At 43.6% G+C, this 18,281-nt stretch overlaps 1 protein-coding gene across 2 annotated transcripts; it reads right to left on the bottom strand.

Moving 5' to 3' along the window:
* Positions 1–3,186: 3,186 nt before the first annotated feature.
* On the bottom strand, positions 3,187–16,369 carry CHGB (chromogranin B). Of its 2 annotated transcripts, none has more exons than XM_029219397.1 (5): positions 16,204–16,369; positions 11,706–11,752; positions 11,146–11,239; positions 4,551–6,247; positions 3,187–3,663 (listed from the first exon to the last, which is right to left on the bottom strand). In XM_029219397.1, the coding sequence occupies exons 1-5, from the start codon at positions 16,250–16,252 to the stop codon at positions 3,580–3,582; spliced, it is 1,971 nt and encodes a 656-aa protein (XP_029075230.1). In that variant the 5' UTR covers positions 16,253–16,369; the 3' UTR covers positions 3,187–3,579. The 2 variants fall into 2 exon arrangements, with proteins under 2 accessions (XP_029075230.1, XP_029075231.1); XM_029219398.1 differs by lacking the exon at positions 16,204–16,369 and adding an exon at positions 16,069–16,131 and having other exon boundaries at positions 3,280–3,663.
* Between the last annotated feature and the right edge of the window lie 1,912 nt (positions 16,370–18,281).

The raw sequence follows: 18,281 nt of genomic DNA, 5'->3' as shown, positions 1-18,281 counted from the left end.
CAAAGTACCACACGTGGGTGACTTAAAACAGAAATTTATTTCACAATTCTAGAGGCCAGAAGTTCCAAATCAAGGTGTCAGCAGGGCCACACTCCCCCTGACAGTTCTAGGGGGCAATCCTTCCTAGCCTCTTCCAGCTTCTGGTGACCCCAGGCGTTTCTTGGCTGGTGGCAGCATAATTCCAGCCTCTGCCACTGTCTTCACATGGACTTCTTCCCTGTATGTCTGTCTTCACATGGCATTCTTCTCTGTATGTGTCTGTATCTAAATTTCCCTCTTCATATTGGATATGGGCCCACCCTAATGACCCCATCGTAACTATTATAGATCGCATCTGCAGAAGCTCTATTTCCAAATAAGGTCACATTCACTGGTGCTGGGGGTTAGAACTTCAACATATCACTTTGAGGCACACAATTCAACTCATAACACTCACTCAATGTTTTGCCATCAACATATATTATTTTGATTAAAGGGGGAAAAAACAGTAACCCGGTCAGTCCTTGACTCCTTCTCAAAGAAATGGTGGCACCCAGAGGTCCTAACTGCACTCTGCTGGGCACCACGGCTCAGGTGGGATTCTCTTGGATGTCTCCTGCAACTTTGATAGGTCATTCATGCCTGCACATTCCCCTGCCCTGAAGTGTCAGCAAACTAAGATGAAAAGCTGTGCTAGAGCACAGGGCCTCACCAGGCAGTGGGCCAGGAGGAAGCTGTGTGAACCATTTCCAAGCCTGGGGCACCATGCAGAGCTGTGCTCCATATGCCAGCAGCTTCTCCTCATGAGCAGTGCCCACCGTGTGTGTGTGTGTGTGTGAGTATATGTGTGACTTGCCAGGCTGGTATTTGATGCATTGCAGTGTTTCTCTCATCCAGTAAGTAAATCCCTATTCATTTTGAGCCCCTTGAATTCTCTTTATTTAGGAAATGATTTTGTTTTCTACTGGACTGCAGTAGAGAAGGGGAGAGACATATTGCTTTGCATGTATTGTAACGTGTTAAGCATTTCCCAGTATCTTCTGTCAAGACACAGTAACACAAGAGATTATAACTGCAATGTATTACAACGTGTGGTTACATTATTTACCATAAGACGAGTTTGAGCTTGCTGTTGAATGGTTTCTTAGGTTGGGCTTTCCCAGAAGCAATTCCTGAGATGAGAAGTTGAGGACAATCGGTTTATCTGGGAGGTGATCCCAGGAAACACCAGTAGGGTCACCAGTAGGAGCAGGACAGGGAGGTAAAGAGAGCCCATAAAGGGTGCACTAGAGAGCAGGCCACCTGTGGCACCTGGGGCTCAATCCCCCGGGGAGTTCTAGGAGGCACAGAATATGCGGCTCAGAGTTAATCCACCTGAGGGGTGTGGGAGCTGGCCTGCTTGGGTTGAATTTTGCCCCCAGGAAAAGATATGTTGAAGTTCCAACCCCTAGTTCCTCCAAATGTGACCTTATTTGGAAATAGGATTGATGCAGAGGTAATTACTCATACTGGAGTAGGGTGGGCCCTTAATCCAGCATGACTGGTATCTTTATAAAAGGAACATTGTGTGAAGAGAAGAGGGTCATAGAAAGAAGATGGTCATGAGAAGATGGAGGCAGAGATTGGAATGATGCTGCCACAAGCCAAGGAACGCCTGGGGCCACCAGAAGCTGGAAGAGGCAGGAAGGACATTCTTCTACTGACTTTGGAGGGAGTGTAGCCCTGCCAACACCTTAATTTTGAACTTCTGGCCTCCAGAACTGTGAGAGAGTAAATTTCTGTTGTTTTAAACTACCCAGTTTGTGGTACTTTGTTATGGCAGCCCCCAGAAACCAGAACGATATTTGTATCCTAACTCCTTGTCCCACGAGGACTGCCTCCAGCAGCCATGACCCCCAGCGCTTCCCACTCGCCTTTGCGAGCAGCCCGTCATGATCCCATGGCTGGAAAAAATACCTAGAGAGACAATAAGCAGCCTTTTAGAAGTGTGTGTGCCCAGATTTAGAACAATTTTCTGTCAGATTCATCACACTGATTCATCACACTGGCTTGCTCTCTATATGATAAACTGACACTCTCCTGGAGAAGTATGTCACCAAGAGTTAACCTGACAAGAATCTGGCTAAATTATCACAGGCAAGTCTTAACTTAGTTAAGAGGAGGAGAACCAGGCCTTCCAGATGAATAAAAGTCATGGGTGATGCCCAGAGGACAACGCTTTACCTGAACTGCCAAAACAGGAGTAATCAACCAAGTAGAAGCCACCATCTGTGAGGAATGAAATGCCAAGTAGAAGAAGGGAGAAGGGCTATTGTCCGTTGGTCTTGCTGTGAGAAGCTGCAGCCATAAAAATCGTAGCAGCCACTGTTTTCTGCACCATTGCCTTACACTGGGCACTACTCCGAGTGTTTTGCTTAAATTCAGTCATCCTCACAACAACCCAATGGAACAGATATCCTTGTTTTACTGATGAATCTGAAGCCCAGAGAGGGAAAGTAACTTGCCCAAAGTCACACAGTTACTTAGAGTCAGAGCCCTGTCTTCTTATAGAGCAGATATGAGACAGGCCATGAAGGTCCAAGGATCTGTCTGGCCTACCCCAGATGTTGTGATTCCCAGTCTGGAGTTCTTCCCACTATCCAGGCTTTCTCCTCAGCCCTGAAAAATGACCCTTGGCCAGCTATTCCCAGAGCTCTCCAGATAATCGGATTCTAAAAGTAATGGCTTATAATAATTTTTGAAACAGGTTCTTCAAGCCTATTTATCTTTCTCCGGCCTGGGGGAGCAATGTCTTTTCCTGATCTCTTTCTCTTTATATCCTCCACATTCTTTTATTTATTTATTTTTTTTTTTGGCTGCGTTGGGTCTTTGTTGCTATGCGCGGGCTTTCTCTAGTTGCCGTGAGTGGGGGCTACTCTTCGTTGCGGTGCACAGGCTTCTCATTGTGGTGGCTTCTCTTGTTGTGGAGCATGGGCTCTAGGCACGCGAGCTCAGTAGTTGTGGCACACAGACTTAGTTGCTCTGCGGCATGTGGGATCTTCCCAGGTCAGGGTTCGAACCCGCGTCCCCTGCCTTGGCAGGAGGATTCTTAGCCACTGCGCCACCAGGGAAGCCCCCTCCACATTCTTTTATTTCAGATGTTTGCTCTTTTCCTTTTTTCTTTTTTCATTTCTGTATCCAAACACCAACAAACCAACAAATCTTAGTGCTATATTTTAGAATTTACTTTGAAGAATGGATCTGAAAGTCACACTCCTCCCTATTAGCCCAAAGGAAGCTGAGAACATGACACTTTTGGCCTTAGGTGAATCTTTTATTACTTCAAACTGAGACATTTTTTCAAGGACAGTAGCACAGTCATTGTCACAAGCATGTTAATATATCTATTATTTGATAAAGAATATGCTACAAGTCATGCTATTCATATTTTCAATAACATTCTGGCAAAAATTAAGGACATTTCCAATCATGTCAAACATTTGATGAACAGTAAATTCTACTTTCTGCCTTTGGGTAAATAAATGGGGTCTTTCAGTGAAGTGGTGGAAAACAGATCATGTGAAGGCTGCTTTTAAAATCTGCCCTTTGCTCCAACGACCATCAGCCCCTTCGGTTACCACTGAATTTCTCAGCTATTTTCTGTAGTTCCAAATCCATCGCAGCCAAGTTTTCAAGTTCTTTTTCCTAGAAAATACAGAAAAGTAGAGGCATGAGGTCCCAGATCAATTTAGTTCTTTGCAGTTTTAGGGAGTCTGAACAGAAAGGGGAATTTTTGATAGGTTAGAGGCTATAGGAGATACCCGACATCAGTGGTTTTCAAAGTGTGTTTCCTTGACCAGCAGCATCAGTATCACCAGGGAACTCGTCAGAAATACAGATTCTTGGGCCCCACCTGGGGCCTACCTACTGAATCAGAAACTCTAAGGCTAGAAATCCCACATGATTCTGAGGCACGTTCAAGCCTGAGAAGCACCAACCTACATAATCAATATTGGGGGAAAAAAACACTGTTAAGGAAGGTAAAGCTCTGGTAATGTTACTTCCCCTACACGTAGATGTCTGACTGTTATAGGCCAAGAGATGACAGAGATAGAAACTAAGCAACTAACTTCTGTATCACCTGTTCTTTCCTACCCTGGGAAATAGTGATGAAAAGTCAAATGACCAAGGAGAAGACACTAGACCAGTGGTTTTCAACCTTCGCTGAACATTGAAACCACCTGGGAGCTTTAAAACGTCCTGATGCCCAGGCAGCATCCAGTACCAAACAATCTCTGGGTGTGGGTCCCAGATGTCAGTAATTTTTCAAGCTCTCCAGGTGATTACAACGTGCAGCCGAGGTTGAGAAGCACTGCAGCACTGCAGTGGGAGGAATTGGACACGGCTATGGACAATGGCTAGATGCCAGGTGGAAATCAAACCCAGAGGTTGTCTCCGCTCCATTATTAGGCGTACGGTCCCATGGTGATTAGTCCCCATCCATATCTCCCCATAGTATCAGATAGTCTTGTATATAACATATTAAAATTAACCACCTGAAGTTAGTTTTAAGCAAAAGCCCCACAGCATACCTCTTCCTCCGTCAGAACTCCTTGGCCAGCTCTCTCCTCTTCATTTTCTGCTGCGTGGCGACGGCGCATCTGCTCCTCCGAGCCATAGAAGTCCGGGAACTCAGCTGACTTCTTCCTGTAGTGAAGGAGCCGGTCCAGTTCGGCCACTCTGTCATACTGCCTTTTCAGATCCAGTTTGGGGGCCAGGTTTCTCTTCTCATACCCCCAGTTTACATCCTCCTCAAAGGGCTTTTTCTCCCACCAGTCATAGTTGTATTCTGGGAAGAAATTCTTCTCATTCAAGGTCAGCCCATTCTCCTCTTCACCCTCAAGAGAATTGTCATCCAGTTGGTCTTTTCTCTCAAACCGGCTGCTCTTCCACTGGGGAGGGTCGTAGTATGGACTGACAAGCTCTGCTAATCTCTCCTTTTCGGCGATGTGAGGGGGAGCATACTGTTTGCCTCGAAGCCTAGCTTCTTCCCTGTTCTCTTCAGAGTCTTGCGGGTCCCCCAGCTGCGGCCACTTCCCTCGGGCCCCTTCCTCACCCCTTTCCTCATCATAGTCGAGGTAATTTCGCACCTCGCCTGGTGGATGCCGCCTTGCCTTGTCCGTCTGGCCTTCCTGAACACGGTGGTGCGCTTCACCCAAGAACTGTTTCTTTTCTGTTTGGTGTAGAGTGGAGTAGGCTCCCGGCTCCCCTCCCCAGGCTCTGTGGTGGGGTCCCCCCTCCTGGCCTCTCTCTTCCTCGCTCTCCTCATCATAGCCGTGCGCCATGCTATTCAGCTCTAGGCTGAGGCCTTTTCTCCTGTCCTCCTGCTCTGGGCTCTCCTCACTGCGAGGCCTGGGAGCCTGGTGCTCTTCACTTCCTTTGCCCCCATATCGTGCCCCCTCCAGGTCCCCGGGAGCCCGGGCAGCCAGGTGACTCCTCACTTCCTCCCCGTATTCGGCTTCTTCCTCCGAAGCCCTGGAGAGGGTTGGATGGCGGGCTCTCTTTTCCCCTGAGCCACCTGTGCCCACGTGTGGCTCCTCCCGGGAGTACCCCCTTCCCTCAGCGGGAGGACTCCCTTCCTGAGAGGACCTGTCAGGCCTGCTCCTCCCGTGGTGGTGTCTCGGCCTCGAGCGTCGCTTGTCCGCCTCGGGGCTGACATCCTCGTCGCTCTCCTCAGGTCCTTCCTGGCGCTCGGGGTGGCTTTGCGGCACTCGGGGCCCATTCTCCTGGCTTCCGGTCTCCTCTCCACTCTCCTGGCTGCTCCTCTCCCGGCTGTGCGACTTCTCCAGGCCCCCCGCAGACTGCGTATCGTATCTGGACACTAACTCCTCTTTCTTAGCTGGAGTCTGGTTTCTGTGACTGGGAAGAGCAGTTTGTGCCTCTCCTGGCCCCCCAGGGTGTCTCTCCTCACTGCCATCTTCCATACTCTCCCTTTTCTGATATTTCTCCACCTCTTCTTCCTCCCTGTCGTGTCCCTTGCTCTTCTCAGAATGGCGTGCCTTTGCTTCTTTGGCCACTTGGCTGCCTTGGGGCTCGCCTGCCCGCTCTCGGCTGTGCCCACCGCCCTCTGTGTCTGCCACTGTCTGGCCTTGGGCGTCCTCCTCCCCTGCGTCCTCCCTACTGGAGGTCCTGGGGGCTTCTGAGGTGTCAGCTGGGTCTCTTAACAATCTCACTTCAAACCTTGTGTTTTCATTTTCACTTTTCTCTTCATCTTTGAGCTGTTTTCCACCTATAATGAAAATAAAAAAGTAAGTATACTTCAGAATTGTTTGTGGTTCGGTAAGCACAGCCTCAGTGATCACTACAAATCCTAAAGATCCTGAAAGTCCTTGGGTAATTTTTTAAGTTAATAAAGAATATACTCAGATTACTTTTAAAAGAAATGGTATGGGGACTTCCCTGGTGGTCCAGCGGTTAAGACTCCACACTCCCAGTGCAGGGGGCCAGGGTTCGATCCCTGGTCAGGGAACTAGAACCTGCCTGCTGCAACCAAGATCCCACGCGCTGCAACTAAGATCCAGCACAGCCAAATAAATAAATAAATATTTAAAAAAAGAAAGAAAGAAATGGTATGAAAACTCCTTAGCTGTGTTTAAATCTGATAATAAATTCTCTGCATATTTATTTTTTCATAACACCCAACAAGCATCTTTCAATGACCAAATTGAAATCCAAATATAGGTTTATAAAATACTAGAATTTAGAACCAGAAGATACCTTAGAGTTTGTGTATTTCAACCTCCTCTTTTTGTGGACAGAGACACTGAGGCTCAGAGAGGTGTAATTCAGGACCATTATTTCCATGTTTGCTCTAAGTAGGGGTTTAAAAGTTAGCATTGTGTAAATGGTTCCCACTAGAATCCAGCTAAATGAAGTTAAATGCCCAAAATGGGAAATATAAGATTCAACAAAGGATTAAAAATGTGTTTAATTAGTTTACCAGACTTTTATTATCCAATCAACTGTGTAGATGCAACTTAGCAGTAAGTGACAATAAAACTTAGTAATTGGTGATAAGCAGGGTGTTTGTTTCTTCCCTGAGAAAACTGCACAGCAGTGGAAAGGACCACGTCCTTCCCTCACTCAGGTCCCATCCACCCCACATGTTCTCAAAGGCTGAGAATGAACTTCAGTAAACGGAGTTATCTTTGTATTGCACAAATCAACAGTAGACAGTATAACCGACATTTTAATTGAATGCTGTTTTTTCTCATCTTTTCCAAATGTTGACAGCATCTTCACTAAATCCTCCTTAACTCAAGGGCATCCTGTGAAAGAAGATATGCAGTTAACACTGTCTGAGTTGTTAGCTGGGAGGGCTTGGATTTCAACTGATGTCACTGAGTTCATATAGAACACCTGAAGCCAAGGCTGCTCACAGCTCTAGGCTGACGTCTGCGCCATCCATGGTGGGGGCCACCAAACCTTTGTGGCTACTGAGGACTTGAAATGTGGCTGGTCCAGACTGAGACATGTTGTAAATGTAAGAAACCACCAGATTTCAGACTTCAGACGAAAAACAAGAATGTAAAATACCTCAAATTTTCATATTGATTATATGTTGGAATGATAATATTTTGGATGTACAAGATAATATATATTATAAACATATTGTATGTACAAATTATATATTGAATAAAATAAATTGGACAAAATTAAATGTATTATTAAAATTAATTTAACCTGTCTCTTTTTACTTTTTTAATGTGGCTACTGAAAAATTTGAAATTATATTTGTGGTTCACATGATGTTTCTATTGAATGGCTCTTGATGAGTCATTTTGAACTGATATTTGCAAAATAGAAAAAATTGGTCTGTTTTGTAAAAATGTCCAAGAAATAGCAGACAGTCTATTCCTCTCTGCTTAAAAGCCCAGCCTGGCATGATAATATTTTCATGTTTTATGAGGCAACTGAAAGGTCCCTGACCTTCCACACCCAGACACCTGAGGGCTGGCCCCTCACCAGTGCCTTTGCCTTTTAAGAGCCAGTGGTGGTGTGTGTAGCACTGAGGCAGGGCTGACCAGGTAGGTATGCACAGGTAAGCAGGGAGGCTTTGAGCAGATACTGATGTCATCTGGACAGAATCTCAGCTTCCCGAGGCAGAGGCTGTGTGGCCCTTTTCCTACTGCCTGCTGGTCGAGAAGAGAAGCATTTTTATTTTTTCCAGGTTAAATGTGTGCTGCTTGTAGCAGCTTGCCTGAGGCTTAGCACTTCCTCCTAAATTTAGCTTTAAGTCCCCTCAGGTGAGATCTGAGGAAGGCTGTGATTAGCAGCATACAGTCTTGTCAATCTGTAAAACCAAGGTGTGAAGCTCACTCTTACTTCAAGTAAAAAGGAGAAAATGCACCTTCCATCCCTAACTATCATGTTGCAGAGATGAGCAGATCAAAGAAATTGTTATACCTGTTAAGAAATTGGACTATGAATTCCTAAGATCTCTTCAAGCCATGAAACAATGATTCTTCCCTGCTCCCCAAATGTTTGTTTGCTCAGTAAGCGTGTGCTAACTGAGATGTGCTGGAGAGAGTGGGAGTGGAGACAGAGATGGGCTGGGGATGGGAGGGAGGCTACATGAAGGAATTCATCCAACTTGTTGGCAGAAAGCTCCACCAGTCCTGTGATCAGCATAAGACATTTCAGCAGGAGAGAGAAAACCAGAATAGGACAGAAGTGTGGACAAAGAATGTCGCCTGCCAAATCAGTAAACAAAGGGTGTCCTGGCCATCTAGGCACTGCAGCCACACCTCACTGTGTACCCAGAGGGGATTCAGGATGGAAAAAAACAAGATAATTAAGGTGCATATGAAAGGAATGACTTCAGTAAGCCCAGACTCTTGCATCTTCCCATACATAGAAAAGTGCTAAATTCGTTAACTTAAGATGTCTGGTTTTTTTTAATTAACTGTAATATTTTGATGTTCTGACTATCTGGTTTTTATTGCAAGAACGCCTATATATCCTGCCTCCTCCCTTACCTCTTCAAAACAGTCCCTCAGACTGTATCTGAGAGGTTGTCTCCTGGGCTTAAGTCCTTAGTATGTCCATGGAATAAAATATAAATCTCAAATTTTAGGTTGTGCTTCTTTTTTTTTTTTTTTCAGTCGACAGAAGTTATGAACTGGTAGCCCAAAGGTGAATTCTATTTGGCCTAAATAACATTTTTAGTAAATTTGAATTCAGAGGCAATACTTAAATACTAGGAGATATTGCTTAGATATCCAAATTTTAAATTCTTTTGAAAAATCCCAAGATCTGGTAACAGAATCTATATTTCTCTCACAATAGGTTTCAAGCTGAGAAAAATCTACTCCTCCTTAGAAGAGGCCTGTATCCTCCAGTTTGTGAGTCACTTCCTGTCCTGTTTTATTCCTTTCTCTTACATATTTTCCTGGCCCTGGCTGGTGTTTGAGTCTGCAACCCCGGAGGAGCTCAAATCTCCCTGATCTCAGTATTTAATGGCTCTCTGGGTATGATGTCTCCAAGGTCCTGATAGACATGGGTCATTTGATTTTTACCAGTTTTCCTGGGGCTTTCTCAAGAGACTCAAAAGACCCCAGGGCACAATCAGTGATGAGCAGAGGCTAGAATCCTACCTGAGAGCTAAGAATCTGATCTTGGCAGTTAGCAAAGCCCTACAATCAACAACTCTTCCTAAGCAATCTTGGTTCTTTGATGACCTAGTATGACAGACCCAAAACTTCTGCATCCGTCTGGTAAACAAAGAAATGGGAAGGGAGATAACGAGATGGGTTTGCCCAAAGGAGCAGCATTTAGTCCCTGCCTGGAGACCCACCCTGCTCTCACTCATTCCCTGCAATGGCTAATGAACTCATTCTGACAAGCTCATGAAAGAGGCATGTAGGCTGGGAGTGGTAGAGAAGCTTCCTTCCACTGTGCATGGGTCTCCTACAGTCTCAGGCCCCCACACCTACTATGGTTATCCTGAAGCCCCCAATAGTGGATTGAGTCCCCCCAGGTTACTCTTTTGGCTAGTCACTCATACTTGTTATAATTTTATGCATGGGCCTCATGTGCAGCAACAGGAAGAGAATATTATCTTGCAATAGGAGATTCTGAAGGTGAAAAGAAGAAAGAAAATCCACTGTTCTCAGCCTGACTCAAAATTTAAAAGCAGAGAAAGGTGTTGAAGAGAACAGAGCTTTTCGGATTTGTTTGAATCAATTTGACTTCATGCTAAAAGAGATGCATAGTTTTTGCTTTTGTTTTGGCCATGCTGTGCAGCATGCGGGATCTTAGTTCCCCAACCAGGGATCGAACCCATGCCCCCTGCACTGAGAGCACAGAGTCTTAACCACTGGACTACTAGGGAAGTCCCAGAGATGCATAGTTTTGTAAAATTTACCTCTTTATGTCAACTTCCAATGGATACTGCTCGTATCACTGTTTAAATTTTGTTTTCAACATAAGCTGTTTTGTATAGAGGAACATTCCAGTCTAGACCCAGAAGGGCATTGCTCTGACTCCTTGGATGCTCTAAGTCTACCCCCACCCCTTCCAGTTCTCAGGCCTAGAACTCCTGATACCATTTGGTAGTCCTCTCATTCTAACAAGCTATGTATTAAAATGGTTTAACTAATCTGTCATGTAAACAGGCCAGAAGTTTCCCAGTCACCTTTCCAAGCTTCTAGCTCCTCATTGTCAGAAGAGTAGAAGGTAAAGAGAAGAATAATTTTTGTCTCCTTCTATCCTTTCATCTTCCATTGCTTCCAGAACACTTTGCCTCCCTGTCTAATCACAAATGAGCACTCCCCATACCTCACTCCACCCAAATGAAAGTCTGTTTTAAAATTCCAAACTCTCAAACCAAGGAATTAAGAACTATATAGACAGCTCACAGACTATCATTCAGTTCAACTCCCTCATTTTACTTTGAGGAAATAAGCCCAGAGAGGCAAGGGGTCTTCCCCATGGTAACACGGCTATTAAGTGGCAGAGCAGGGTTTGGAAGCCATATGTCATCTTCCCAGATACTGATCTAGCCTGTAGTCTTCCCACTGCATCATGCCCCTGGTTCATATGGAGGTAAAGTGGAAGGTGAAACAGAGAGAGCAAGAGAAAGAACTACTCAAGGGACAAAGATCTCCTGAAGTGGAGGATACTTACTCTTCTTCAGGACTTGTCGGCACTCAGGGGTGATGGGTGGAGTGTTGGACTTCGACAAGGCATTTGAGAGGACCTCGATGATGCAGCGAGTCACCTAGGGGGAAACCAGAAAGCAGGCTGGCAAAGCTGGTATCACTGGGATGCCTGACTACTTAAGCCAGAGCTGCTGTCAAAAGAGGCTTGGCTATGTGACCCGTACCGATGCAGACCCCTTGGGTCAGGAATGTAGACTTACATATAGGACTGTAATGAAACCTCCCAGGCCACCCCACAGAGCAATGCAAGAAGGCATTGGGTCAAGACTATCCAGAGAAGAGAAATAAACACCCATTTCTGAACAGATTCAAAGGAAAACAGTGTGATGACAGCTATCCTCAGGGGCACTAAAACATCCAGGAAGGAGGTAAAAGCCCAGGGCAGGAGGGACATCACTTGCTCCCACTTCCTCATTGTTGTTTGTCTATTTTTGTTTTTTATTTTGTTTAGTTTGATGAGATAAGGGGTGGGAGAATCCAGAGTCTAGATATAAGTCTAGATTCCAGACTTCCATTTCAACTTACCGTTTCTTCACTGTGGTTCCTGATGTCCACTGGCATAGAACTGACAGCTTTGAAAGAAAAAAAGAATGGGAAGTGAGTTGATTTTTGGAAGCTGTGTGTCCCCAAACTCACAAAATCACCCCACCCCCAGCATGTTACTTGGAGGGAGGGGCAAAGTCAGAGCTGAGCAGAGTGGAGATAGTTGCGGATGTCTGTCCCAGGGACAAGAATTGCCCCAGTTGCGCACACACACACGCACACACACACACAGCTGTTTCCCCTAGCAATGTCATAAACACGATTTGAAAATGAATGCTATCTTATAGCCAATATAAACCAAATCCACACGGAGGGGCTTCTGGGATACTGGCAACGTTCTGTTTTTGATCTGGGTGCTGATTACACAGCTGTGCTTAAGGAGGGAAAAATTCAGTAAGCTGTGTACTTATGATCTATATGCAGTTTTCCGTACATATATTATATGTCAATAAAAAGTTTAAAACAAACCTAGTTTAAATGAAACTGGGGTGCCCTCCTCAACCCTTCTGCCTACTCAAAATGGGTAAAGATCTGTGATTCCCTTTGCCTTTTCCTGTCCCCAAGAAAATATTCTCCCTGAAACTCACTTTATTCAAAAATGTGGTTATGATTATCTTATATAATTAATTACCTCGTTTTACCCCCAAGCCTTTTCTTGGACAAGCACGCTTATGTGTCTGTATCAGTGTTGTTTCCCTTCCCCCATGTTGTCTGCAGCCATGTAAAGAATATGGGAGGTATCTAATTTTACCAGGATATTGTTGAATCCATAATATCATATGCAAATAGGTGTTTAATAGATAGTTCATGAGGATATTGCAAAAAGATAAATTTTAATTTATTTAAATTAAATTTCATGAGATTCTGCTTATTTTCAACCAGTGATTGAAGTGCCTTTGTCATCTTAGGAAATGCTTCAGGTGTTTTTAATTTTACAGTGCTTTTTTTTTTTTTTTTTTTTCCTTTTTCAAAGTTGCTTTGATTCTTTTATCTTTCACTTTGACTTTGTTTTGTCTAAGCCCTTTCCACTGGAGAAGCTCAGAGCATTTACATATAGGCCCATCTCTACAGTTCTCCTGACACTCCCTAGAAGAGAAACTGCTATTATGGCTGGAGAGCTCAGTGCAGAAGATTCTTCCAGGTCTCTGAGACAAGTGAAGAGCTACTTGGAGCAAGAGCAAAACTCTCAGACATCAGAGATGGAAGCTGCTCAAATGCTGTTTCTTATTACCAGCAACCTGACCTTTCCTCCCCAAATATTTGCTTTCCAATCTCTTTACCTCCTCCCAATCAATTACATATCATAGGGCTCAATCTAGAAATAAAACTCCTATTTCATTTGCTCACCTTACTGAATTTTCCTTTTCAAAGCATAGCCTGGGATCTACTCCAATTGTTTCAATAGGCCCAAAGTTATGCAGCATGTTAAAATCACTGGTAAAATATTTAAGGAGTGATTAACAAGGTATGACCCCATTATCTTCCTGAAATGTAGTTCAGACAAGATCTGGATGGCCACCTTTGGTACTCAGGGTCCAATATGCTGGGCCATTATTTTATCCCCCAAATGGCTGTTATTTGAGAACATTCCCACTTTGGCACTTACTCTTTCCACCTGAGATCTGTAAAATGCTCTGAAAAGAAATAACTGAGAGAATTACTTCCGTCATAAACTAGAAAGTGCCTTTTAAAATTCTAGCTTTACTAAACTTTCTTTGGTAAATGCAGTTTCTTGCTAATAACTTTTCTTTTTCCACAAATGTTTAATAGGTGCTATTATTAACTACTGATATTGCTAAAGTAGTAACAGTCATCTGATTTGAGGGGAGAGGAATATTTTTCTTTTGTGACTCTGAACAATTTGTAGCTCATGTTTGTTTTTACAGAACATTTCTCTTTCCTAATTGAGGCTCTTCAGACATCTTTTTGATGGAAAGGAACTAAGGTCTCCTTATGAAAGCATATTATGCATCTAGTGAGACATCTAAGTTCCATTGTATTTCTTCCAATAGAATCTGTGGCAGCAAAGTAATAACCGAAGGTATGTTGATACCCCTAAAGTAGTTTAACTTATTTTTGTAAAAGTTAACATTAAGGGTGCACAAAAGAAAACCCAATAATTGTGATAAAAGTGAAGTAGTCAAATGGCAGAAAAATTTTCAAATAATATCATATGATAAATCTGAGAATAACTTCCAAAGTATTAATATTCCATAAGACTACCAAACTAAGGTTTCATCCCAGAATGAAAATACAGCTATAAAATAACATGGTACACCAACTCTTTTTTTTTGGGCTGCGTTGGGTCTTTGTTGCTGCGTGCAGGCTTTCTCTAGTTGTGGCGAGCGGGGGCTACTCTTCGTTGCGGTGTGCAGCCTTCTCATTGCGGTAGCTTCTCCTGTTGCGGAGCACGGGCTCTAGGCGCACGGGCTTCAGTAGTTCTGGCACACGGGCTCGGTAATTGTGGCTCAAGGGCTCTAGAGCGCAGGCTCAGTAGTTGTGGCGCACGGGCTTGGTTGCTCCACGGCATGTGGGATCTTCCTGGACCAGGGATCGAACCCGTGTCCCCTGCATTGGCAGGCGGATTCTTAACCACTGCACCACCAGGGAAGTCCCCGCTAACGCTTTTGAATGCAGAAACCATCTTACCTAGTATATATGAATAGCATGTAGCTCCTTCACTCATATTAATTTTTAGAGTGAACAACTCCTGTAGAAAGGTGTGGATCTCCTTCAGAAGCTCAAAATGGTAGGAAATGAGCCAGATGGTTTCTGCAGGTTTCCTGTGATTTTGCTAAAGAACAAACTCTGCTTGAAGGCTACCATGCCTAATATCCAAGCATTTGGGGGAGGTGGGAATGGGGAATGACTGCTAATGCGTATGGAGTTCCTTTCTACCACAATGAAAATGTTCTGAAATGTGATAATCTGTGAATGTACTAAAAATCACTGAATTATGCACTTTAAAAGTATGGATTTTATGGTGTGTGAATTATAGCTCAGTAAAAAAAATTTTTAAAGAATATAATATCTTGATTTTAGTTGCTGTTAAAATATAAACCCTTCTTAAAATATTATCTTGCGTAAGAGACATAAATATTTTACCACTATAGTTAAATAAGTCTCATAAAAGACATTGTTTTTGTGGTCTATAGCACAATGTATAGCACAGATTTATCTTGTTAAGCAATTCCTTTCTGAAAATATTTTTGACCAGGAAGGACTCTAAACATTCATTTGGTTTCCTTTAATTAAATCGAGAACATTTATAGGCAATTTGTAAGAGTGACAAGAATTTTAGAAAATTCTTCATGTATGTAGTTTGCAATAAAATAAATTACCAGTGGCTTTCATTTTCTCTTTGGGATCCCGTAATTGCTGTCAACGAAACCCTCATATTCATGGATGGCGATGCCTCAACTCTAGTTAGGAACCTCAATCTCAGATAAGAACAATATTCTATGAGGTCATTAAGACAGCTAAAAGAACCCCTCCAATTTAATCTGGTGGTGGCATATTTACTTCTCAATGGACTCATGGATTTTACTTCAACACACACACACACACACACACACACACACATTTTTTCCCCAAATCTCCAAAGATCATTTCTTTGAGATTCAGAGTAGTTTGAAAGATCAATCCCACAATTTTCCACACATAAAGAGGCACTCAAATATCTACTACTTAAAATTTTATCCTCCCAAATTGACTAAAACGATTTTTTTTTTTTACTACTCTAAAAATATTTTTCGTGGTTATTTTATACTCATTATTTTTCTGGAATACAAAAGTCAAAACATCTCTTGCAGTTACCATTTATAACAAAGATGGATTCATTTGAATCTGAAATTACCTCTCCCCAGAGGCAGAAATACAAAATACAGAAAAATATTACACTAAACCTGTGCATACATATACCTGAACACACATATATGAATGTGTTAAGAAAAAAGATATATCTTATCTACATATATACATAAGAGACTTACTTTTATCTAATCATGTTTAAATAATAAAATAATAAATTATACAGTTGCCAACTAATATAATACATGTATTCCTGTCTCTCCGTGGTCATCTGGCTTTAAAAAGCCAAACAAACACTTAATTACAGATACAGAATAAGACTATCACAGCATCTCTCTAAACAGGTAAAGAGGATGTGACATTTTAGAAGTGAGCACAAAATGTGGGGTTTCCTTGGAGGCGCGGGCACGTCTTCTTTATATCGATTAAAACAGACTCTTTTGGTTGGGCTAGGAAGCTCTCTGACTTTTTCCAAGTCAGACGTTGGGGCGGGGAGTTGAAGGGAAATACCCAGGGAAGAGAAGAAAGTAAGAACCTCAAGCAAGAGGGAGACACCATCCACTCAAGCCTCCCCGTCTTCCAGTATCCGCCAGTCAGGATGCCCAGAGCGGCCGGAGAGGCAGAAGCTGGCGCTGTCCGCCGTTCTGAACTCCCCACAGTGCCCACTCACCCGCCATCATCGTGGCTCCCAGGAGGCCGAGAAGCACTGCAGGCTGCATGGCCCGGCTCGCCGGAATCTGCGCAGGAGAAGAGGGCGGCGGCTGACGGTGAGCAGACGTGGACGGAAGGCGAGATGAAGATACTCGGGGAAAACAGCCTTGTATCTTGGTCCCCGCGGTGTGGCGCGGTTGGCGCAGGCCCCGCTCTTTTAAAGAGCAAGCCGGGGCCGCAGGGCCGGGAGGGGCGGGCACCCAGGAGGCGGCGCCCCCTCGCTCAGCCCTGACGTCATGAGGCGGCCCCGGGGCGGTGGCGCAAGTAGGAAGAAATTTACGCCAGTCCAGTCGCCTTGGTGCTCTGGGTCTTGAGCGGGGGTGGGGAGTTAGGCAGAAGAAGGGGTGGAAGGGTGAGGGGAGGTAGTTAAAATGAGTCGGGGGGAGAGGAGCGAGGTCCTGCTTAGATTGTTCAAGCTTATTTCTCATCTCCCCCGCACCGCACCACCCTCCAACCTCCATATCTAGAAACATGTGTTTGAGGCTGTGTATGTCTTTTCACTGTTGTCAGTTGGTCGACAGCCAGTTCCTACATTCAGGCTTACTTTTCTTTTTTCTCATTATTTTATAATCTTTTTATTATTTCAGATCAGCATGTACAGGGAGGGGGAGAAGCCTTTGGGAAGAACATTTCTCAGGAATTCTCTCAAAGCAGGATGACAGAGGAAATCAATATTTTCCTTAGGAAACAGGGCTTTAGACTAAACATGGTATGAGATAGGGGTACAATCACTTTTTTTTAAACCATATCACCACCTAAGTGTTCTGGGAATTTTTTTTTTTTTCCTGAAATGACCATATTTCCCACCTGCTCTGTAGTTTAACTTTGAATAAAACCTGGAGTCCATATGTGTACAGGTATGTGTCTGGACTGTTCTAGAATATCAGTCCATTCCATTTCGGTGGTCTATTTGTTTATCCTTGGAGCGGTACCATACTTTCTCTATCACCATAGCTTTTAAATAAATCTTGATATCTGGTGGAAAAGGTCTTCTCACCTTGTTTTTCTTTAGGATGTTATTGGTTATTCTTGGCCCTTTGCATTTTCATATAAATTTTAGAATCAGTTTTCAATTTTCATGAAAAACTCTGAGGATTTTGATAGGAATTGCATCAAATCTATAGATCAATTTGGTAATAGCTGACATTTTTAATCTGTGGATCAATTTGGGAACACATGACATCTTTACAATAGTGGGCTGACCTAGCTTTTTGATTGCTGATGTTGTTCTGGATATAATTTTATCTCAAGTTGTACAGAATACTATTACTGTAGGAAAAGAAAAGAAGCCATAGGGAAGAACATTTCTCAGGAATGCTCTCAAAGAGGAATTAAGGAGGAAAGCATATCTCCCTTAGGAACCAGGGTTCAGAAAAAAACATAGCTTTGCACATGGCTCCTGAAATAGGTAATCCATCAGGACCCAGTCAGGAAAGTGAAACTACCAGAGGGAATTTAATACAGGAAATAATACTCAAGGATTAGAAAAGCTAAAAAGCAAATAGGAGAAAATGAGGAGACCCAGAGATTGTTAACTGCAGGCAGCTGCTACACCCCGAGGGAATGGTAGGTAAAGAAAGGATGTATCTTCGCTGGACCCCAGAAACATGGACCACCTGGTAGGAGTGGGAAGCTTTACAAGCTACAAAGGCCATGGGGCCATGGAGGAAGGGAGCTAGAACCACAGAAGAGAAGCAGCCACCGCTAGTGATGCATCCCCTTCCTCCCAAGAAGAGAAAGGGGGATAAAAACCCGACTTCTCCTTTCTTTCAGTGCAAGTACGTCTTAGTGTCTGAACATACCTGGGAAAGACTGACAGAGAAGACTTTAAAATTTAGTTTGCAAGGGCCAGTCTCTCCAGCAATACAGAACAGAGGAAGGAATCAGGAAGCAAACAGGCAAAAAAATGGCATATAGTTCAAAACCACAGGTTAGCAGTACAGGTTCTGAATTTAGATTTTTCTCTCAAAATTTATGAATTCATTTCATTTGCATATATAAATGCTTATCAAGCACTGTAGTAGATACATATTCCAC

This window comes from Monodon monoceros, unplaced genomic scaffold (assembly GCF_005190385.1).
Source record: "Monodon monoceros isolate NGI ecotype Baffin Bay Population unplaced genomic scaffold, NGI_Narwhal_1 Super_Scaffold_13, whole genome shotgun sequence".
Lineage (NCBI taxonomy): Eukaryota > Metazoa > Chordata > Mammalia > Artiodactyla > Monodontidae > Monodon > Monodon monoceros.
The sequence above is the reverse complement of the archived record's forward strand: the minus strand, read 5'-3'. Positions and strand labels throughout refer to the sequence as shown.

Excerpts from the sequence above, each read along its gene's own strand:
- CHGB (XM_029219397.1), bottom strand. The coding sequence starts at position 16,252 with ATGCAGCCTGCAGTGCTTCTCGGCCTCCTGGGAGCCACGATGATGGCG. Across the intron at positions 11,753-16,203 it reads GGGAGCCACGATGATGGCGG|CTGTCAGTTCTATGCCAGTG; the intron begins GTGAGTGGGCAC and ends TTTCTTTCAAAG. Across the intron at positions 6,248-11,145 it reads CCGACAAGTCCTGAAGAAGA|GTGGAAAACAGCTCAAAGAT; the intron begins GTAAGTATCCTC and ends TTTTCATTATAG.